Raw genomic sequence first — 24,686 nt, 5'->3', positions numbered from 1 at the left:
CCCCCAATATTTCTGATCTGTGGTTGGATAAAATCTGTCAATGGGGGAACCGGTGGGTCCAGAGGGCCGACTATATGGATAAAGTTTTTGTTTGTTTTTTAATATATTAGCAGGTTTTATTCTAGACAAGGAATTAATGAACAATCTGCATTTCCTTTCTCATTCTTTTCCTGAATTGAAATAAAAAAGAACTAGTTAAAAGTAATCATTTTCTAAGTGGCCATAATTAAATTCACTGAACACTTTGGGGAGTGAGTGGAAAATGGAATACTGTGATTAATACTAACTAAGAAAACAAAAACAAACAAAAAAAACCAAATGTGGGAGGAAAAAAGCAGTTGAATAGTGCATCCCTCTAGTTTGTTCAACTATATGCTTTATGGGGGCATTCAAGTTGACAATGCCAAACTAAGAATGATACTACCAGCACTACTTTTCATATCCTAGGTATAGTATTTCCTAGTCGAATAAGGTGGACACGTGATTATCATGAGATAACAACCTCTTATACAAAGTACTCTACTTTCAAAGGTGATCATTAAAATCGCCTGGAAAGTGACCAAACCCTCCGGATCCGAGCTTTGCTACAGCATAATGATGGCCTCTGCAAGAACAGCACACAACACTTCCCTTCAACGGGGAAAGAGAACACAGAGGATGTGGCCATGTGCAGAACCAGAATGGAAATCAGGTCTATTTCTGCTACTATTTTAATTCCTTATTTTTAAATCTAGAGCATAGTTTGTTTAGCAAGATAATATGTCTTTAGGATTCTGCAGACCAATACAATTGCAAAAGAATAATTTTGGGAGGCTAACCCAGGGATACCATCTTTTTCTTTTGCCAAGAAAGAACATTAAAATGTACTACTAGCATCTGTTATCACTATCATTTTATAAAAAAAAAAGAGCTTCTGTTAATGTAGGAAAGATTCCCAGAACACAGCCAAATTGAATAAATGCAGCTTAATAAAAATACCTTAGTTTAGGATTTATCTTCTTCATTAAAACCTGCAAGAAAAGCAGCTGCCTACCTGATGCTGATTTACCGGTCATTGGGGTAGGCAGATTTGGTTCTCGAGGTGCTGGGCCCCCTTGGGCATTCTTATCCCACAGATTCACATTCTTGTAGTTATAGCTGTTGGGGTCTCCCCATGCTGAAGTGCCATCATCAATGTCCATTTTTCTACTAATTGACTGTGGGGATGGCTCTTCCCAACCACTGGGTTCCTCATCCTTAGGGGTTACTGGCTGCGGCCCGCTGCTCCAGTTGCAATTGGAAGGTCGTCCATTGCCTGGAGGTGGTGGGGGTGGGCCTCCCCATGAACCAGAAGCCTCTGGTTGTGGTGGCGGTGGCTGCTGTGGCTGCTGTTGGTGCTGTTTGTTCCAGGAATTGGGCTGTCTGCCTGTCTCAGTCCATGCTGGAGATCTTTTGCAATCTTCCCACCCACCTTTGGAAACTAGGCTTGCATTCCCACCATTCCCCCAAGTTCCAATTTCATTCTGCCCTCCTTCGCCCCACCCAGACACAGGTTTACTTGCAGAACTTTCCCAATTGCTGTTTTTTGCTTGATCAATTTCCTCTCCCCAACCATTCTTTCCACAATTCCATCCTTGATTGGGCTGGCGCCCACCTCCCCACCCCTGATCCTTGCTGGAATTCTCATTCCAAGAGGAAGATGCCTTTTCATCTGGTCGACACCCTCCCCAATTGGAAGAGTTGTTGTTCTTATAGTCATTCCAGCCTCCTGTGTTCTTGGGGTCTTTCCACTCTGTAGAGGCTGAGAGCTCCCCCCATCCAGACTTCATTTGATTGCTTTGGCTGGGTGCATCTCCCCAGCCCCCTGAGTTCTTGGTCTGTGTGGCAGCGCTCTCCCACCCCTCAGTTCCTTTGTCAGATTTCCCCTCAGGCCTTGGCACCTCTTCAATATCCCACACCGTGTCCTGCTTAATTTGAGTTTGGCCCCAGCCGGTGTTTGAGAGCACCCTGGGGTCCAAATCAGTTCGGCTCAAAAGAGTCTGCAAGACAGCCTGACAATCAGGATGTGTGGGCCTATATGAGCGACGGCCAGAATTATGACTGTCACTACTTCCTGCTTTGTGGTTGCTTCCAGTGCTTTGACCTCCAACTTCACTTCCTGTGGAGCTGGAAGATCTTCCCCAACAGGGAGCCTGGGCATTGCCTTGGTTTTCAGGGAGGGGGTGGCCCTTTTGATTGTCCCATGCTCCAGTGCTAGAATTTGGTTGGTTTGGACCACTCCATTCTCCAATTTTCAACTCATCAGACCCAGTCGGCTGTTTCCATTCTCCCTGAGAGACCCCAGATGTCATTTTGTTCCCTTCACCCCATTTGCTGTCATTAGAGTCCTGAGGGCCAAAGTTCCAGGACCCACCCGTAGACCTGTTATTGTCCCAAGAATCACTTTTTGACCCAGTTGACTTCTGAACAGAAGCTCCTTTCCAGGAGTCCTCTCTCTCTTTTCCATTGTTCCCATTGTTTCCAGAATTGCTTTGTCCAGAGGCTGTGTCAGTTCCAGAAGGCCCCCTAGCTGCACCCCAAGATCCAACACTCCCAGTCTTTCGATCTCCAGTGCTTTGTGAAGGGGCATCAGTGCTCCTGGAGGCGTTCCCCAAGCCCATTCCAAAGGGCATTCCCTTATTCTCCATGGGGTTTGGTGAACTTAAGTTCAAGGAGTTAGTGTTTCCATTTTTTGGTCCATCAGTGTTATGAATTTGAGCCTGTTCTCTGCCAGAGACAACAAAATTAACACCCGCATTTTCCATCTTTGACTGCTGTTCCCTGGATGCCTGACCTACTGTGCTAACCTGTGCACTGGAATTACTAGTATCTGTTTCCAATGCCCCTTTCCTAGAATTTCCTTCTTGAACCAGTGCTGGCCAGGCAGATGGGTTGCTATTTGGGTTAAAGTTGCTGAAGCCAGAGCCAGGTCCAATTCTATCTTGACCACTCACATTCCTCCAATTTCCTAGTCCATTGTTGCTCTCTGCAATAGAGTTGGAAGATTGAATAGCTTTAGACTTAGGGTCAGATTTCCAGACCCCAAGATTACATTCGTTCCCAGAACTTGCAGACTGGCACTGGCTCCCTTTTCCTTTGTTATTAGTGGTGCTTCCTGGCAGAGTGCTCTTCTCAGAGCCAGGGTTCGAGGCACTGTTGTTATCGGTGGTGTTTTCGGAAGAAGACTCAGTATCTTTGCTGGCAATACAAGGCCACTCTTCCATGTCAGACCCGTCTACAATCACCTTGTCCCAGATGTGAATTGGGTTGGGGGAGGTGCCGTTGTTGGAGGAGGCTCCCGGGCCCCAAGTGGAATTTGCATAATTTGAAGCAGCAGCACCTCCAAGGGTTGACTCTGGGAAAGAGATTGTCTTATCAATCACAGATACATATGCATGCTCTATTAACATCTCAAGCTCAAACCACTCCCAAGAGAACTTGTCACATTTCCCCACAAACTAGCTTATCCATCCAGTTGCCTGTCTTAGTGAACTGTACCACCCCTATTTTAGTCATCTTCTCTTTCGTCTTACCTGGTTGGTGTACTTGCTAAATCTAACCACACCATCTCTCAAAGCTATCCCTTTGCCATTCCTACTGACAGAGAAGGGCCTTCTTGTATTGAGACAATGCAACAACACCCTGCTTGCTCTGCATCTCCAACCTACTCTAAACACTCCTGGCTGGAGGGACTTTTCTAAAGCACATCACTTTATTGCACAAGAATAAAGCTGAACTCTTTGGTCTGGAGTTTGATCAAGATACCCAATGACCTGGGACCAAGTGACTTTTCTAGTCTCATCTTCCACTATTTCTATGTAGACATCTACATTCCATACTACTTGACATTCCACAACTAGCATCAGCACTTACTGTTTTTTCCTCCTAAATTCATACACTGAAATTTGCTCATTTTTCTGGGCCTAGTTCAAGTGCCACATTTTTGACTCAAGTTTTTTATCATCAACCAAAAATAGTCTTTTCCTGTCTAGAGCCATTTTGCTCAGTGCTAGAACACTGTGTTCATGTCTTCCCTCCCCTATGTTAGTGCTTTTTAGGCAGAGTCCCTATCTTGTCTCTTGCTAGACCCTATCTTGCTAACATTTGAATTCTACAGCGTCCAGTCCATTGCTGCTCAGTGAGCATTGCCTGAATAATAACTGTCACCCAGCTGGATGCCAAGGGCAGACAAGCATGAATCAGTGTGTATGCCCAAGGAACTTAATCTGATGAATTAGTCTGGTTTAGCACATATTTTGGTGGAATTTACCTTGTTTGGTGGAGGGAAAATGATTGTTCTAAGCCTGATAATTTCTTTTTTTCTTTTTTTTTTTTTAAATATATTTTATTGATTTTTTTACAGAGAGGAAGGGAGAGGGATAGATAGTTAGAAACATCGATGAGAGAGAAGCATTGACCAGCTGCCTCCTGCACATCTCCCACTGGGGATGTGCCCACAACCCAGGTACATGCCCTTGACCGGAATCGAACCCGGGACCTTTCTGTCCATAGGCCGACGCTCTATCCACTGAGCCAAACCGGTTTCGGCTAAGCCTGATAATTTCTTCTAAACTTATTTAACTCCTTTAACCAAGCAGCTTAAAATCAATATGAAGTTGAAAAAAATATTACATAAAGCCATATAAAATCAGGAAGCACAGAATCTCAAATTCTTAAAATTTAGGGGCCTCCTTGGTTTTAAAAATATAAACAAGAGATTGTGGCTCATACTGGACCCATGTCCACATCAAGGCCTGGCTAGACCCGGCTGCAGAAATCAATGCCAGACACACTGCCCCTCACATACTTCCTTTTGTATTTGGTTATAAGGGGCCAAGAAGGAAGGGCCAGGAGGCCTTCCAAGGGCTTTGGGCCTGGCCTGATGGTAACCACAGGAAAGACTCATGCATAGGGTTTATCTCTGCATGAAGCCTATGTCATCCTAGGTTTCTTTCCACCCTTACTCTGCACATGAGACAGTAAGAGAATTTTCTGGGCAATTCTATACTCAAACTTAGATTAGAATAAAGCATCCTAATAACAACCACAATTCAGTGCCTTTGCCAATGCTTAATGGTGCTCAAGTTCTGAGTTTTAATACAATCTCAACAAACAAACATTTTAAGAGATGAGCTGAAATCTATTAACGAGCTAAAAATATATATTTGAAAGTCCTTAGCTGTTTAGTTAATTTAGTATTCACACACTGGGGAGAGAAAAAGAATCACAAAACTTCTAGTAGAGCCCTTTAGCTAAAGATCCTTGTATCTACATACAGTTTTTATTAATGTTCAAAATCAAGCCCCCCCCCCCCCCCCCAAGAAATACTGCTTTAAAAAAATCTAAAAATCCCCAAATTCTAGAGAGTAATCTAAGAGACCATTCTTTCTACCTGCCTAGCATTCTGGGAGCATAAACATGAGCATCTAAGCTTCTGAACACCCCCTTGCACTAGCCCACTTCCAATCATACTTGGAGCACATACTTGTGGTGACAGATAGAACAATGGAGGCTTAAATTTGTAACGCTCTTGTCTGAGAAGGGAAGAAAGGCTCCAGAGCGATGACAAACAGCAGCTATATTAACCTCTCCTGCCAAGAGCACGCACTCACTGGACACTAAAACCCAGTTTCAGCAGAGAAATGCTGATGTACATTTCATACTGGGATCCTTTCCCATCTTTTCAATAACTCCAACAGTCTTTATAATGAATGTTTTTTGTGGACTTCACATCAGGCAATAAAAGTGCTCTCCCTCTCTAAAGCTGCCATGAATTCAAGTTGGCGACACCGATTCCTCACCTGGTGCAGTCCCACTCTCACTCTGCAGCAGCGTTCCCGTCACTTGTGCGTTGTTTGGGTTTGCTCCAGGTGCTGTGGAGGGAGGAGGCCCTGCCCCACCCCCGAGGAGCATGCAGGATGGTGGAGGGGGCTGCCCACGTTTTAGTAACACTTTGTGGTCCTGCTGGCAACGGAATCGCGGAGGCACCTCCCGAGGCATGTAGCGGGCGGCGCTTGGCGGTTGTCCGTTCGGCACTGCCACCCTTTTGGCATTGTTGCCACCATTGACTGGTGGCGATGGAGAGCTGCCAATTGGGCTGGCGGCCGTTGGTTGGCTTAAACTTGGTTTCGTCACTTCGGGCACTGAAAGAGATTGGGAAACAATCTTTGAAATCAAATACATTTTTTTAAAGATTATTTTTAAGAGTGTTTACGTGGGACCAATTACAATAAGACAACCCAATAAATCCTACTCCTTATACATGGTCTTCCCAAATTGCCAGCATCTTCAGTTTACTGAAGGTAGGGTGGAGGTGGGCGTGATGCTGACAAATATTCAAAGACACCAATATCATGTAATTCTATTCCACTAAGAGGGAGAGGGAAGCAATACTGGAATTTCCCGAAGGGCTGCCCAGCAGCTCTGAGGGTACAATACATATGGTTCCTAGGCAAAGTCTTTGGTAAAGGTTTAAGGCTTTTAGCCCAAGGTGCCCTTCCTGTCATCCACATTCTTAAAGACCTACCTCTGAGAAACTTTTCTCAAAGTCCCTGGACTAGGTAGGCTAAGCACCCTTCACTTGTGCTCCTGGGACACGCCGTCCATCTCTCTTTACCACTGAATTTTCCGTATTATATTAAAATTCTCCCTTTACAGGCCCTTCTTCCTCACCAGATCTTAAGTCCCGAAAAGCCAGAAATACATCTTTCATCCTTTTTTCTTTTCTTTTTTTTTTAAAAATATATTTTATTGATTTTTTACAGAGAGGAAGGGAGAGAGATAGAGAGTCAGAAACATCGATGAGGGAGAAACATCGGTCAGCCGCCTTCTGCATATCTCCTACTGGAGATGTGCCCACAACCCAGGTACATGCCCTTGACCGGAATCGAACCTGGGACCTTCTAGTCCGCAGGCCGATGCTCTATCCACTGAGCCAAACCGGTTTCGGCCATCCTTTTTTCTTAAGGTCTGCCAGAGGGAACCTCACTCTACAGCAGTGGTTCTCAACCTTCCAAATGCCGCGACCCTTTAATACAGTTCCTCATGTTGTGGTGACCCCCAACCATAAAATTATTTTCGTTGCTACTTCATAACTGTAATTTTGCTACTGTTATGAATCGTAATGTAAATATCTGATATGCAGGATGTATTTTCATTGTTACAAATTGAACATAATTAAAGCATAGTGATTAATCACAAAAACAATATGTAATTATATATGTGTTTTCCAACAGTCTTAAGTGACCTCTGTGAAAGGGTCGTTCGACCCCCAAAGGGGTCGCGACCCACAGGTTGAGAACTGCTGATCTAGAGGCTCACAAAATCAACTCGTTAGTTACTACAGCTACCTGAACTCAAAGACTCTTGCTTGGCACTGTGTGTAAATATTAGAAATGTCATAATCATTTTGCTTTTGCCCCACCTCCTCCCATTTTAAGTGTATCATGAATGTTTTTTCCAACTCTTTAAAATAAAAATTTCAACATGTAGATACTTTCCCTATTGACTTTAATAATTTAATGTTTTCGCTCACTTTAAAAAATGGCAAAAGGAAGTGTGGGGATGTGCTGGGTGACTGTCAAGCTATACTCTGCAGGACGCTCGGCTCAACCCTACGGGGGCTGTTCTTCTGGATCTGTACCTTCCTTGCTTCATCCTACCAAAAGACTGCCACCCTTTCCAAGAAAATTTACCTGGCAAATAGAGGCTGGCAGTAATACAGAAACAATCACTGAGCCTGATAATTCAGATGATTCTGAGGCCAAAATCCCTGACATCCAGAGTAATGTTAGGGCCAGCTCTGGTGGCAGTACCGTTCTGACTGCTGAAGTGATGCTGGACCAGCATGTCACTCGTTGAACTGGCTCCTTTATGAGGAGAGAGATACATCATCAGAAATCAGGGGGCTCAATCTATACCCATTGGACACTGGTGAGTACTCTGAGTAATAGGAGAAAGGAGCAGATGCCTGAAGTAATGTCAAAGCAACCCTGGGGTCTAACCTGAGTCCATCAGGAGGCTATACTGGACCTCCCAGTAAGGAAGGTAGGTCAGAATAAACATGGCGAGCAGAATAAACATATGACCTAAGAAAATAAACTGGTCATTGTCTAATATTTTTAACACAGCACCCTCTGCTATAATAGCCAATGGATAAATAATTGATAAACTGATGAATAAAGATGAATTATTTAATGATCCATTTTCTATCTGTGCCTGGAAGATTCGATACCACATGGCATTCTCAATCCCCTTCCCCAATCATGAGCATACACAAGAAGCAGGCAAAGGCTGGGGGGGATTCTTCCCAAGTGGTTTTTAGGATGGAAGGAGCTAGGTTCCTATGAGGCTGCTCTTCTACAAAAGGGCTAGTCTTTAAGTTAGCGAGGTCTGTTACAGCCTTGACTCATCCCCCGAAGACAGAATAAGACACACTAAGACCAGCCTACTGCATTGAGGTCTGAACACCAGTTCAACTAACTTTACAATACTCACAGAACAACCAAAGAAATCTAGTGGGTACCACACATTGTGCAACATTCCCTGCTGAAGCACCTCAGGGCATTTCCCCATCATCACATGAGAGATAGAATGGATTGTAGATTATTCATTTACTCCCCCAAAACATTTACTTACTCTAAGGACTGAATATTTTCCCCTTTCCGTTGCCTTAATTATCTTATACCATTCTCATCTCAGTCTGAACTTCTAATTGCCTCTATTTCTGGAAAACTTCAATAAGATGCTACTTTTTAAAAGATAAAAATATTAAGAATATTCTGAAAAAGGCAGAACCAATACAAATTACTATTTTCTTTAAATACCTTGAAAGGGATTTAAAACATAAAAAAAGCCCCACACACATAAAAAACCTAAAAAATGTTTAAAAGCAGATAGAGAGACCAAGATGGCGGCGTAGGTAAACACCGGAGACCGCTGCCGCAAACAACCATTTCAAAAATACAACTAAAAGACGGAACGGACATCACCCAGAACCACAGGAAAGCTGGCTGAAGAGAGACTCTACAACTAGAAGGAAAGAGAACAGCAAACCGAGGCTCAGAGGCGGCGCAGTGTGGAAAATACAAAGGTACCGAGGTGCGCGCGCAAAGTGGGCTGGTGGCTGAGGGCGCGGTTGTCGTTTTCGGTCGGGAGTGAGTCTCAGACTCTGGGCTCCAGATCCGGGCGAGTCTCTAGGGACCCAGACTCAAACGGGAGAAGCGGGATTATCCGGCATCAGTTGGAACCTGAGGGCAGCTTTCTCTCCGAGGTTTGCAGCGGCTGCCGGGGTTCTGAGAAGCAGAGCCTCTGGGAACGGGACTGAGAGCGGCCATAACTGCTCCCTCCGCCCGCCCTGTGGATCCCGCCCCGCCCAAACCCTGCGCACAGCCATTTGCCGATCGCCTCAGGCAAAGGCTGGATTAGCGCCTCCCCAGAAGGCAGACGTTTTCCACACAGCTGTTTCCTGCAGCCAGTCGGCCTGGTGGTCAAATCCCTCTAGTGTTAACTACAACAATTAAGGCTTGGCTAGAACAAGACTGCGCACAAAGACCACAAGGGGGTGCACCAAGAAAGCATAAAAGATGCGGAGACAAAAAAACATGACAGAAATGGAGGATATGGAGCTAAGAATCGCAATTTTGAGGGCTTGCCATAAATTTGTGCAGAGCCTCACGAAAACTAATGAGACCCTCGATGCTACGATAAAGAAATTAGAAAGTAAGCATACACGGACTGAAATAAAGAATATTATACCCAATAGCAGACCAGAGGAGCACAAGAATCAAACCAAAGATTTGACAAAAAACACCCAACTGGAAAAGCAAAATGAAAAAAGAATCCGAAAGTGTGAAGATAGTGTAAGGAGCCTCTGGGACAGTTTCAAGCGTACCAACATCAGAATAATAGGGGTGCCAGAAGATGAAAGACAGCAAGATATTGAAAACCTATTTCAAGAAATAATGGCAGAAAACTTCCCCCACCTGGTGAAAGAAATGGACTTACAGGTCCAAGAAGCGCAGAGAACCCCAAACAAAAGGAATCCAAAGAGGACCACACCAAGACACATCATCATTAAAATGCCAAGAGCAAAAGACAAAGAGAGAATCTTAAAAGCAGCAAGAGAAAGAAAGTCAGTTACCTACAAGGGAATACCCATACGACTGTCAGCTGATTTCTCAACAGAAACTTTGCAGGCCAGAAGGGAATGGCAAGAAATATTCAAAGTGCTGAATACCAAGAACCTACAACCAAGATTACTTTATCCAGCAAAGCTATCATTCAGAACTGAAGGTCAGATAAAGAGCTTCACAGACAAGGAAAAGCTAAAGGAGTTCATCACCACTAAACCAGTATTATACGAAATACTGAAAGGTATCCTTTAAGAAGAGGAAGAAGAAAAAGGTAAAGATACAAATTGTGAACAACAAACATGCATCTATCAACAAGTGAATCTAAGAATCAAGTGAATAAATAATCTGATGTACAGAATGAACTGGTGATTATAATGAATCAGGGACATAGAAAGGGAATGGACTGACTATTTTTGGGGGGGTAAGGGGAATGGGAGATTCGGGAAGAGACTGGACAAAAATCGTGCACCTATGGATGAGGACAGTGGGTGGGGAGTGAGGGCGGAGGGTGGGGCGGGAACTGGAAGGAGGGGAGTTATGGGGGGGGAAGAGGAACAAATGTAATCTGAACAATAAAAATTTAATTAAAAAAAAAAAAAGAAAAAAAAATAAAATAAAAAATGTTTAAAAGCAGTAAATACAAACAAGCCCTAGAAAAGACATTATTTTAGACTGAAAATTTCTTGTGAAGAATAATCAGTTAAAATGTAGTACAAAAAAAAAATCTCAAAGATTAATGACACACTGTGAGTGGCCCATGCGTGTTGAACAATTTTCAGTAACCTCTAAGCACCGTCTCCATCTCTTTACCTTCCACTCACTCCCCAAACTCAATGTACACTGGCTTTTGCCCTAACATCTCCCCTAGGAGCTTCTCTCCTCATTAAATCACAGTGACCTTCACTGCTGTCTAATGCAGTGGTTGCCAACTGGTGGTCTATGGACCACTGGTGGTCCATGAGGTCTGAAAGGTTGGCGCCCGCTGATCTAATGGGCACTCACTGGACCTTTTCTTCAACTTGACATTACTGGCTATTCCCTTCCTCTTTGTTTTTGTAAGACTCCAGCTCACTCTTTAGATTTTCTCTCTTCCTTTTTGCAGGTTTTTCATACTTTTTTTTAAAGAATTTTTTATTTTTTTAAATAAGTTTGTGTCTATTTTTTTTTTTTTGTATTTTATTGATTTTTTACAGAAAAGAAGGGAGAGGGATAGAGAGCTAGAAACATCGATGAGAGAGATTGATCAGCTGCCTCCTGCACGACCCCCAGTGGGGATGTGCCCGCAACCAAGGTACATGCCCTTGACCGGAATCGAACCCGGGACCCTTGAGTCTGCAGGCCAAGGCTCTATCCACTGAGCCAAACCGGTTCGGCTATACTTTTTTTTTTAAGATTTTTTTTTTTTTTAATTGAGTTTTAGACAGAGAGGAAAGGAGAGGAAGAGAGAAAACATTAATGTGACAGTGGAACATCAATCTGCTGCCTCCTGCACGCCCCTATACTGGGGATCAAGCCCGAAAACTGGGCATGTGCCCCGACCAGGAATCGAACCAGCAACCTTTCAGTGCACAGGATGACACACCCAAGCAACGAAGGCCACACTGACCAGGGTGGTTTCTCATACTTTTGGTCAGGGGTCAGTAAATTTTTTCTGTAAAGGGCCAGAGAGCAAATATTTTAGACTTTGCTAGCCATATGATCTTTGTCCTGACGATTCATTTCTGCACTTTTAGGAAAAAAGCAGCCACAAACAATGTATAAAATGAGTAAGTGTGGCTGTGTTCCAATAAAACTTTATGACACTGAAATACAATTTTCATATCATTTTTATTGTTGTAAAATTGTTCTTTTATTTCCTTCCCAACCATTTAAAAATGTACAAAACATTCCTAGCTCACGGGCTGTACATCAACAGGCAGGCAGTGAGTCAGATTCGGCTCAAGGGTCACAGCTGGCAACTCCTGCTTTTGACTATACCCTTAATAAGAGTTGCAAGATGGCAGCTGCATTTGGTCATAAGGTAAAAAAAATCTTAATGTGAAGGTTAGGCCTGCACCCTTCCCATATTTAAGTTATTTGACCACAAACAATCCCAAGCTTAGGCTTTAACTACCACTATGTAAAAATCTTTCCCAAATTACTATCTCCAACTCAGAACTCTTCCACCCTTCCTGTCACCCTCAAACTTGTTACCCTGCGCCCCTCCCATTATCATCTGGTTCAAGGAATGGAGTCATTATCCAACCAGCTGCTCAAGTCAGAAACCTGGAAGGTGTCCATTATCTAATCACCATTATATTCTTTTTTTTTTTTTAAATATTTTTTATTGATTTTTTACAGAGAGGAAGGGAGAGGGATAGAGAGCTAGAAATATCGATGAGAGGGAAACATCGACCAGCTGCCTCCTGCACGTCCCCTACTGGGGATGTGCCCGCAACCAAGGTACATGCCCTTGACCAGAATCGAACCTGGGACCCTTCAGTCCGCAGGCCGACGCTCCATCCACTGAGCCAAACCGGTTGGGGCATAATCACCATTATATTCTACTGAACCAAAGCATCTTTCTACCACCACTGCTCCTAAACAGGTTCAAATCCTCATTACCTCTCATTTGGGCCACCTATCTGAGCCACATGTCTTATAATACCTCACATTCATTCACTCCCTAGAGAAAGCCAGTTCCATCCCTGAAGAAATAGCTCCTACCACAGTGTTACAACACACAGGTGTCTCTTCAAGGTGTGAAGGATACTGCAAGTAATTTAGTTTGTAAATTACTTACCTGGGGAAAACCCCCACCTCATATATCAATAAATTAGAGTAAACTCAAAATTATCCCAACCACCAACATGCACTCACTGTAATATGCCTTCTAGAATAAGCTCAAAAAACAGAGTTGTGACCAATGCACTGCAATGGTCCATCACCCCAGGTATACTAATGGAAAGATGCTGTCCTGCAGGTATGTCCCAAAAAGGTAAAGGTTATGAGTTACTGTTCTGGACAACAATATGTAAATTTTAAAAATTTATATTGAGCTGGAAGCTTTTCTGTGTTGCTTTCACTCATCATTGGTACTTTTGGGATAAGAATGGGTCTAAATGAACAAAACATCCAGCAGACATCTACCAAGGAACTGCTAAGTGTTAGGCACCAGAGGAGCCCTTAAATCTTTGAAGACAGTTACTGATCTTCCCCCGGTGGGAAGCCTTCCCCTGGGGGTTAAATATCCCTGGGTGTTTAACTTTCCTAGAGGTGACATAGGTTCACATTTCTTAACCAATCTGGCCCAGATGCCACACTGTCCACAAAGGTTTGTCTCTGTTCTTTCCATAGTGTGGTGCCTATTACGGGAACTGAACATCCCTTTCTAGATACCATATTTTTACTAACGCATCTAAGGTCAGGTTAGCTTTTATAAACTAATCATTTCATAGATAATGCCCATCGAGACAACCATCACCTGAATAGTTTTTTAACAAAGCTAAATTGCTATGTCTAAATCCCTCCATTAAGTAGTCTATCTTTTAATTTCTAACCTTACCCTTCACCCCTGTTAAATCTTCTGCATCAATCCCAGAAACTCAATTCTAAATATCCAAAAATGGGCGATATTAGCTTCTACCTGAAGTGCTTTTTATTATCTGTTACCTGGGTAGGAGGACCATGCCTTCATATAACTTGCAACAGAAATCCCTGTCCTGTTCTCTCCAGAATTTTCACTTAAAAAAAAAAAAATGATGGAAGAAGAGTTTTGAAAAGGTTGAGTTCAAAATCGTGACCCATATGCTTTCAAAACAAGTATCACTTTTTCTAAACTTTTTTACTTCCTGAAAAAATGTAAGGCTACTACAAAGGCCATTACAAACACCATGACAAGTACTTTTTCTTTGTCACTACTGCTCTTCAGTGACTTCAAACAACCAACTTTAATTACTCTATACCCACTCTCACTTTTCAAGTGCATTGGAGGCTCAAGTCAGCAAGGGTGTAAAATCTAAACACAAAAGGTTCTAATGACTTAAAAAGGAAAAACAAAACCCAATTTACCTTTGGTTTTTTGTTCCGTGACCTGCAAAATAAATGAAGAGATATAAGTCAATGAGATTTGCTTTCTAATTTGATATTATAAGACAACTTTAATTCCAGTAACTCAAGTAATTCCAGCTACCAGATACGCAGACATAGTTAAAAATCCAGAAAAAGACGCTGCGAGTCAGTTCAGACATCCTTCTAAAAACAGTGGCCATCATAACTTACATGGCATCATTATGAAGGACACTAAAAGTTAGAACAAAAAGCATTCCACTCTCATTAAATGATGAAGTCCTTGAACCAGGAATGCTGTTTGCCATTTTGATTGTTAATGACTCAAGAAAAGCACGTGGATGTGGCCCAGAAACTAAATTCGCCAGAGGGACAAAAAGATTCCCCTGTGGGTATGGACTCACACACTTGATCTCAAATCTAGAAAGCAAAAGTTCCGAGGCCCATCACCAAAGGCATCAGAGGTCATGCATGGTAGGAGAACAGGATTCAGAATCAAGCTGTGCTACTTCCTGGCTGTTCGATCTGAGTTTTCTATTTATCTGTTGACTGGAGATAATAACAGCATCTGCTTGCAAAAGGTTGTTGTAAAGATTAAACAGATATGCTATGCCAACGTTCAATAAATGTTGGCTATTTTTATCAAAGTTTATGTAAATCAGTATGAAATACAGCAAAAGTGAAATATGTAAATTTTGAACAAATAAAGATTCCTTTGTTAAAAGTATTTTTTTAATATAGTCACTGATATATCTTTGAAAGTGATTAACCTAAAAGGTTGGACAGGCTGAATATAATGATGGGCTATTAGAGAGTTTGGAAAATTATGATTGGGAGGCATATGAAAAACTGTTCCTGCTAATAAGAGAGGAAAATAAAGAAGGGTGCCTAATTATACATGCCCTATAATACTAAAACAAAACCACCAACGGGCATGCATAAAAAAATATCCTAAAGAAAATACTCAAAAAAAGTGCTCCAGAATTCCAGTTGTGTTAATCTTACATTATTGAGATCATAGGTAATTTTGAATCCCTTTCCCAAGAGTTAATCTTCCAAAGCATTTTTATATTGTGTCTCTGACTTTCACAATAAAAATATTCATGTAGAAGAGATTTGATTATTTGTGACTACTAATCATACTAAATTACTGCCATAGGTGTTCATAAAAACATGCTCATCTTTGGAGGGTTATGTCCTGTAGCGAAACAGCCCATTTCACAATAGATTCCAGCACACCGGTGTCAGACATTGAATCTGAATGAAACAATCTACTTGTGTGACCTCCTGGAGTGTTTTTTACATTCTTGCATTAAAAGACAAGCTAATTCTACGGTACTGAATTTCTGGTAGACAGTGTTTCCTAGTACTAATTGTTACAGAGCTCAATTCAACTGTATGCTTTTTGTATAACCCCATTTATCCAAGAATGAACAGATTTGTATCCACATACCAATTCCTTACAGCAATTTAAGGTTTATACTGTTGTAAATATTTCTTAGAATGCCATTATGAAGATCAGTTATACAGAAAGTCAATGTCTTCCCCAAGTGTAAGCAACAAACCCAAATAATGTCGATGTGTCTTATGATGTGGGTTCTGTTAAAAGAGATGTCCCCCAGATGATGAAAAGCTGGATGATCAAAGCATGTGTTCTGCCAACACTGAACAATGATCCTTTAGCAGCATCAGCCTAACGAAGGTTAATGGAATCCTTCTGTGACACCTCTCTCATGAATGGAAATTTAACAGTTTACTCAGTGATAGCTCTAGAAAGAAAAAACTGCCACAAACATTGAACACAATGGGAAACGATCATGTTTAATTTCTGTGTCAAAATAATTTAATTTAGGTTTAAAAGTCAATTCTTCAAGAAAATTATGTTGCCAGCACTCATTCTTGACTATTCATTTATCAAATATTTTTCTGAGTGACCCTTATGCACCAGGCACTCACTATCCTAGTTACTGGAAATGTAAATATGAATAAAATCTTGAGAAACTTACAGTCTAATGGGGAAGACAAAAGCAAAGAAGTGATTATAAAGCAATGGGCTAGGCAGCAAAATAGATGTGGAAATGCTAAAAAAGAACCACAAATGTTTGCTGATTGACTGAATGAAGGACTACATAATAGAACCTCTGGCACGTTCTACACAATTCTTTGCATCATAGCACATTTTATGCCTCCCAGCTGAGGTGTCATCTCTATAATAAAGTTGAAAATTACTAAGACAATTACATGGTAAGCTTTTTGTTCTCTCCTTAAAACTGCTAAATCATAATTTCATTCTGAAATTTCACAATAGTTCAGTATGATAAAATAATATCAAAGGCCATGTGTTGGCCTAGATCCCATGTCAGCCAATCTAGAATATTTTTTGAACAAAATGACTGACTTTTTATTGGTCCGAATTAACCATTTGAAATTTTACTTATGGTGATTTTCCCAAAACTTAATCAATTTTTGATGCAGATACAAGCACACAGAGATAGACCATCCAGCTGAATAAACTACATTCTCTGCATAAATAATCCCAATTCACTCTTTAAAATTTTTTTAAAATTTACTGATTTGATAGATAGGTAGAGAGATGGGGGGGGGGGGGGGGGGGAGGAGGGGAGAGGAGAGAAACACTGCTTTGCCTTTCCCCTTATTTATGCATTCACTGCTTGATCTTTTATGTGCCTTGACCAGGGGACTGAACCTGCAACCTTGGTGTATTGGGACAGTGCTCTAGCCAACTGAGCTACCGGGCCAGGGCCCCAGTTCACTCTTGAATAAATCCATACCATCTTTAATTCTGATCATTTTTCCATTAGTAGAATCCACAATGAAAGTTTACAGATGCATTCTGTATTAATTGTTTCTAGATATTGACATTTTCAAGTTAAGAGAACACGATTATCTACAGAAGGACGAGAATGAACTGCACATATTCTAGTCAGCTGCTCTAGTTGGCATCTTCTTGTTCACAGCCTTTGCTTAAGTTCCCTAATGTCCAGCCTATTAACTATCCGTTCCCATAGCTACAAAATACGATTTTTATACCAGGTTAGTAAATAAAATGCGAATGCCCTAACGGAAAGGAAGCCTTCACTGAGGTTCACTCTCCCATCACTCCAGTTGGAGGGTCAGCATGTGTGGGGCACGGGGGCAATGCCCTTAACACTGTATGGTGGGTGGGTGGACCTGCTTATTTGCAACCTCAATGGAATGTGGCTGCACATCCAAAAGAAAGTATTTAAAAAGCATCCGGGTCATTATCTAACAATTTTAGTCAAATTCTTTACTATCAATTTAGACAATTCTAACAAGCTTAGGTTAGAAGGAACACATTAGAAGCAGGTACCCTAATAGCAGGAAGATGTGATGGTAAGCACAGCACTATAAATAGAAACAGAAACAATTAAAAGCAGACAAAATCTTAAAGAGCACAGCAATCTATTACGGCACCAAACAATAATCAATATTCCTTTTAATGAAGAAAAGACAAAATACGTTTCATAGGTTTAATATGGCAAGATCATAGGCATTCCAATTCAGAAAATATTTCCAATATTGTTTTACTGCTGGCATTCATAAGTGAACTAATTTCAATAATTCAGAAAAGTGAATTATGGGAAATGCTATATCCAACAATGCTGGGAAAACTTGCAGTGTCCCTTTTATCTTATATAGCATTGGCTGTGTTTGCCTTGAGTTTGTTCTAAATATACAGCTCCCTCTGAACCTTTTAGCAGTTTTCACCTCCCTAAACTTATCTTCAATAACCTGGGACCACAGCAGGGACCCTTAAACCTGCCTCTCATGGGGAGCCCCTGCTTCCCAAGTGCTTCAGATAGTAGTAACAAGAACAGGAGGAAAATCAATTTTGCCTCCAAAAAAGAATCAAAGAAAGCAACCCTGCCAAGCCAAAGCCCACATCAGGTGATGCTTAAAAGAGTGGCAAGGTGAGGGAAATGAACTCAGACAATGTCCAGGGCAGGCAGGCATGCTCTGCCATGAAGGGAGCCGGGGAAGGGGCTCAAACCATCTCTACTCCAACAGCCCCACGAGACAAACACTTCAACTAAGACTTTTCAGTTGACAGCTGTCTGTCCTTTTATTCTTTTAGCATCTCCTTTCTCCCAAATCCCTCAAAGCTATGCAATGCTCTCTTCCCCAAAACACTAATTAAGCAGGCCCATCAGATCCTCTAGGAGGGAGGTTTCTTTATGCGATTATCAAAAGGCAGGATCATATAAATGACAATGCTGGAGGTGGCCAGAAGAAGAGCAAACTGCCGTAACTTTGAAGTTATTCTATGGTATAAGCTTGCTTAAGAAAATGGAGATTAATTATGACACAAATAAGGAAATATGAGAAGAATTTAAGTGTTAGTAAATGTCTTGCGTTTTTCAATATAGTAAACCCTTGATTTTGTGGAACTTGATTTAATGAACAAAACTTCCGGTCCATATGTCACATGTGAAAATCAACACCTGTTAGTTACAAAATGTTTTTAACCAAGATTTGCTTATAATTAATAGGTTATTTGTTGTTATTAATTCACTGTTATTTTTAACAAATTTTAGTGAATAGGTCATATGTTGGAAAAAATACCAGTAATTTTGCTGACATAAATATTACATATCTATAACTATCGTCTACATACTTAAATCAAGAGTCACAACTTTTAAACAAAGCCTGGCGAATGATTAGCATGTGATCACACCACATCTTGAGCATGGTAACTGGTTTTATTGTCAAGGGGTGTGACTTTCTGCTGCAGTTTGTTTTTTTAAATAGTGTGAATGCCATTTTTATTAAAAAATATGTATGAATCCAGAATATACCAGTTTATTACATAATAAAAACCCAGCATTCAATTCAACAGAGAGAACAATCTAATCCAATAAAAGAGAAACATGAAAATTGACTGTACCTCTGCTACAACGACAAGCCACGCCCACAAGCCATGCCCACAAGCCAATCAGGAGCAAATATGCAAATTAATCCAACTAAGATGGCAGCGGCAGTGGAGCTGGAGCAAGCAGGAGGTTTGGGTTGCCCCCGGCAATGAAGGAAGCCAAGCTTCCCGCCTGCCCTGCAGGTCCTAAGCTCCACTCAAGGCTACAAAGTTTCAATTATAGAAGATAAATCCCAGATACCTGCTTCCAGCCCACGGCCGTGGCCAGCCTGAAAACGGCCCTCAGCCCCTCACCCAGGCTGGCCAGGCACCCCAGTAGGGCCCCCCACCATGAAGGGGCTGTGGCCAGCCTGAAAACAGCCCTCAGCCCCTCACCCAAGCTGGCCAAATGCCCATGGGGTGAGGGTCCCCACTGGGGGGCTTGACCAGCCTGCAAACAGCCATCAGCCCCTCACCCAGGTGGCCAGGCACCCCAGCAGGACCCCCACCCTGATCCAGGACACCCTTCAGGGCAAACCAGCCCCCTGCCCCCACCTGTGCACCAGACCTCTATCCTATATAATAAAAGGGTAATATGCAAATTGACCCTAACAGCAGAACCACTGGGAATGACTGGTCACTATGATACACACTGACCACCAGGGGACAGACGCTCAATGCAAGAGATGCCCTCTGGTGGTCAGTGTGCTCCCACAGGGGGAGCTCTGCTCAGCCCCGAGCCAGGCTGACGGCTGCCAGCATAGCGGTGGTGGCAGGAGCCTCACCAGCCTCCTCAGCAGCACTAAGGATGTCCAATTGCAGCTTAGGCCTGCTCCCCGCTGGCAAGTGGACATCCCCTGAGGGCTCCCAGGCTGCCAGAGGGGGGGATCGGGCCTAAGCCAGCAGATGGACATCCCCCAAGGGGTCCCAGACTGCGAGAGGGCACAGGCCGGGCTGAGGGACCCCCCCCGAGTGCACAAATTCTTGTGCACCAGGCCTCTACTGTAATTACAGTAGGGCCTTGACTTACAAGTGTCCCGACTAACGAGTTTTTCAAGATACAAGCTGTCTCTCGGCCGATTTTTTGCTTTGAGTTGCGAGCTAAAATTCAGGTTACGAGCCAGCTTCAGATACCTCACCACTAGTTGGAGCAGCGAACGTCATAGTGAACGCCACATCATCAGCCCAGCATCACCTGTCTCACACCTTCACTTTTTGATTTGACATACGAGTAATTTGAGTTATGAACTCCGTCACGGAATGAATTAAACTCATAAGTCAAGGCCCCACTGTATAAAAAAAGAACTTTAGGACATAGCTTCACTCTATGAACCAAATCTAGAGGAGGAGGAAAACTGAGTTTGGCATCACAGAGGTGATGTTTTTGGAGCTCATCTGGTATGTTTCAATTGTCAAATGGCTGTATTGATTAGTCAGATTACATAGCAGCTTATTAAAATGGCCAGAACTTTGAATTAGGCTTTGCAATTTCTTGTTGTGATATCTCTTTAGCTAGTATCAAAGATTAACTACAAAAGAAAAGATCATGGGCCCTCATGGGACTGTGTCTAGTACCCCTAACTCTTTTTTTTTTTTTTTTTTTTTTTAATATATTTTATTGATTCTTTACAGAGAGGAAGGGAGAGGGACAGAGAGCCAGAAACATTGATGAGAGAGAAACATCGACCAGCTGCCTCCTGCACATCTCCCACTGGGGATGTGCCCGCAACCAACGCACATGCCCTTGACCGGAATCGAACCCGGGACCCCTCAGTCCGCAGGCCGACGCTCTATCCACTGAGCCAAACCGGTTTCGGCACCCCTAACTCTTTATACCTCCCTTTGCTGCAGCTTCATTCAAGATGTGCTGTTCAGAGCTGCCTTATTCTAACTTGTTTCCTGGCACAGTTGATTGGGCCGGGCTTAGGCATCTGAGATAAGCTGGCTCCCTCTGTAGCAGTTTAACTTGAGCCTGTTGATGTTCAGACCTGTGCTAGGCCACACCTCAGCTGTGTGCATTTGTTTATTTGTGGTGATTAATGAATGCATGCATTACTAGACCTATTCAGTAAAAATTTAAAAATACTATAATATATATAGAAAACTTTTCTGTGAATTTAAACTTTTCATGCATACTTAATTTTAATTACACAAATGTGTCTACATAAGTAAAAACATGTAAACTAATTTGTCAAATTTTTAACATACGCATTCAGAAAACCAACTTTATTATATAACGGACTTTTGACTTTAGTGGACACACTCTTGTCCAAATTAGCCCATTATATCGAAGGTTTATTGTATTGTTTATTGCTGTTTTAATAAAATCAGCTGAAGTATTATTAGACTTAACTGAATAAACCCACCTTCTGAGTGGCTTCTTTTTTCTTTTTATCCTCTTTCTTCCTTTTCTTGTCTTCCATTAACTGTTCTTCCCTTTCTTGCTCCTTCTCTCTGTTAAAGTAATGTAAGACCAGAAAGTTAAATATCTGCTTGTAGATGGTGTGTAATGCAACAATTCATCTCTGTGACGGAGTAGAACACTGTATTTTATTTAAACTGAGAGAATGCAAAAACCACATTTAGTTATCCCTAATTTTGATTTGTTGCCCCTTTTGCAAAACATGACATTAAGTTTGGCTTCAAAGAAGTCCATTAAAGTGAGTTTTTTTGAGATCTTCCTAAAAGAACACACACACACACACGATTAATGTATTTCCATTCATCAAAGAACGTGATGTGAATATATGACAATATCCAATTGGCTTCTTCTGGCAATATTCTTCACAAATAACATAGACTATACTAATTCAACTATGGCACAAAGGTATTTATAATTTAGATGTTTCCCAAAACATTTTCAGAGTGATTAACATAATACTCTATGTCATATATCTTGTGTTTTTAAGGCTGAGTGTCCTATATATCAGGTACTTTTTATTGGGTGAGTTCACAGTTTGTGCACCGGGCCTCTTCCTGGCACACCTGAAACAGGACAATCAGGTTTTGCTCTCCTCAATTAAAATAAAAATGATACATAATAATAAACATCTTATTTAAAGAAATGTGATGAATCTCAAGAAACTAAGATAATGTAATTTAAACCTCATATTTGAAAAGTAACTTTAAAATTTAATATTTATTCTAATATATTACAGAATATAACCCAACATGTATTCTAATATAATATTTTATATATATTAGAGGCCCGGTGCATGAAATTCATGCACAGGAAGGGGGGGGAGGGGAGTGTCCTTCAGCCCAGCCTGCACCCTCTTGCAATCCAGGACTGCTGGCTCCTAACCGCCTCTGCCTGCCAGCCTGATCACCTCTAACCACCCTAACCCTGCTGGCCTGATCACCCCTAACTGCTTTCCCCTGCTGGCCTGATCACCTCTAACTGCTCCCCTGCTGGCATGATAACCCCTAACCGCCTCTGCCTCAGTCCCCGCTACCATGGATTTGTCCAAAAGGAGGACCAGATGACTGGAAGATGTCCGGTTTACCTGGTCTAATTAGCATATTACCCTATTATTAGTATAGATATGCCAACTTTCATTATTATGTGTCAACTGGGAAAAATGCATAAGCAACCACTGTTGTAACTTCAAAGTTCAAGTCAGGAGACCCCAGATGCTTGTTTATTGAATTTCAGAATTTGAAGGCAAGCTGGAGATATACCGGTAGTTCCCAGGTCCCCAAGTACCAAACAGTACTGGTGATTTTAGGGGATCAATACATCAAATTCATGGTTTCACAGATATTATCTAGGAAAAAGCTAAAAGTCAGATAAGTTAAGAGAAATGTTAAGGTAAAAGTTTGCATATGTGGCAAAAATCACAAAGATGGTTCCTGAAGGACTCAAGTTTGGGGAGTGGAAATCACTTTACCCATACAGAAGGAACTGAGGACCAACCCCAAGTGAGCTCTCATGAATATGTAATTAATGCTGTACTTACATAAATCAAACAGCAATGACAGAAAAAAAATGTTTTACCTAGATGTCAAGTTTTCAGTGGCTCTGCCCACATTCACATTTTCTCCTTGTATAACATCATAAATATACAAAATGTGCACGATTCACACTCTACAGGTAACTTCCATGAAAACTTTAAAACTACAATCATGAAAAAGATTTTATTGAAATTTCTTAGGTTTAGAGCTGGATTTCTTTGGAGTCAGATTATGTGTACATTAATCTCATTGTGGAGCTCTTGGTGAAAACCCTCTTGCAGCCATGCATTAAGAAAATGGAGTTACAAAAACTGGCAAGATGGATGTTGACCACCTAAGGCAGGCTGACCACAGATCCTGTTATATTTGGTTCCTAGAGCCTCTTGCTTCCTCTAGATGCGAGTGGAAGAAGATGGGGTTCCTTGTGACTCAGATACTATAACTTGGTTTTCGTATTTTAAAGTGCAACTGATTACTGAGAAAAAGCAAACACAGCATGAATATCTCCTACTTAAATAAACGATGCTTTAAAAAGTATTAAGTTGCATTTTTCTAAATCTACTCTAAAATTAAAAGTTCATTTATAAAATGCAATGTAAAAGAAGCGGTAAGTCTTTAATGAGATACATTCTTAAAAAACAACTAACCTTTTCAAGTATTTTTTCCTATGAACAGGTAATTTAGGGAAAGGAATTGAAATTCATGTTCACTACAAGCAGATTTACTTCCAAAACAAATATTTTACAAAGCTTTCCAGGAGACAGGCTGTGCTTTCACTCTGATCTTTCACTGTGTATACTGGTAGAATTGAGTCTTCTCTTTAAATTTCACTTCCTTCGGAAGAATTTATTTTCTAAAACCAAACCTGAATTAAAAATCTGCCCTTCACTTAATAAAGGATCACATTGTGTGGGGTTCACTTTTTTCTAACTGAGTTGTACTCTATTTTAGCTGCACATTAGCATTGTTTGGGGAGCTTTAAAATATCCCAATGCTGAGGCAGAGCCCAAGCAGGGTGAAGAAGGCATCCATGCAGGGAAGGCATCTAGGTGGCGGTGATGCAGGATTGGTTACACAAAGGGTGTCTGATCATTAAATAAATATAGTTGAAGGTATAGAGGGGATTAATGGTGAAGAGCAAAAAAGTAAAATGTTCTCTGTAAAAAAAATAAGAAAATTAAATAAATATATTAAGGATAGTGAAAGTTAGGTTTCTCACTATTGCAAAAGGAGTTACCAAAATGAAAAGAGAGAATGCACCCTGTGGAGTTGGGTCAGAATTAATTATTGGCATGAACTCCTGTTTTTTTTTTTAATATACTCTGAGCTACCTGCATGTTAATAATCACTTAGTAGCTGCCTGAGTAATCAGATCGACTGTCATTGTAGCACAGTGCTTGGGTTCAAGTAACCCTTATTTTACTTAATAATGGCCCCAAAGCACAGGTTAGTGATGTTAGCAATTCCAACATGCTGAAGAGAAGCCGTAAAGTACATGGGTTAAGTGAAAAAGTGTATCTAGGAAAAGACATAGAATTTATAGGGTTTGGCACTCTCCATGGTTTCAGGAATTTTGGAACATATCCCTTGTGCGTAAGTGAGGAATATATCTGCGCGCGCAAACACACACACACACACACACA

General features: G+C 41.5%; 1 protein-coding gene across 4 annotated transcripts in view; it reads right to left on the bottom strand.

The window, feature by feature from the left end:
- TNRC6B (trinucleotide repeat containing adaptor 6B) overlaps nt 1-24,686 on the bottom strand; it is a 229,884-nt gene that overhangs the window by 57,712 nt on the left and 147,486 nt on the right. For all 4 annotated transcript variants that reach the window (XM_070411172.1, XM_070411174.1, XM_070411170.1 and 1 more), the window contains 4 exons: nt 21,456-21,543; nt 14,202-14,223; nt 5,820-6,161; nt 1,034-3,373 (listed from right to left, as the gene is read on the bottom strand). In XM_070411172.1, the coding sequence (XP_070267273.1) occupies nt 1,034-3,373; nt 5,820-6,161; nt 14,202-14,223; nt 21,456-21,543 (2,792 nt within the window). The remainder of the gene's footprint in view (nt 1-1,033; nt 3,374-5,819; nt 6,162-14,201; nt 14,224-21,455; nt 21,544-24,686) is intronic.

This window comes from Myotis yumanensis, unplaced genomic scaffold (genome assembly GCF_028538775.1).
Source record: "Myotis yumanensis isolate MYYU_CA2020_CCGP unplaced genomic scaffold, mMyoYum1.0.hap1 SCAF_3, whole genome shotgun sequence".
NCBI classification, from domain to species: Eukaryota; Metazoa; Chordata; class Mammalia; order Chiroptera; family Vespertilionidae; genus Myotis; species Myotis yumanensis.
This window is presented reverse-complemented; position numbering and strand designations above follow the sequence as displayed.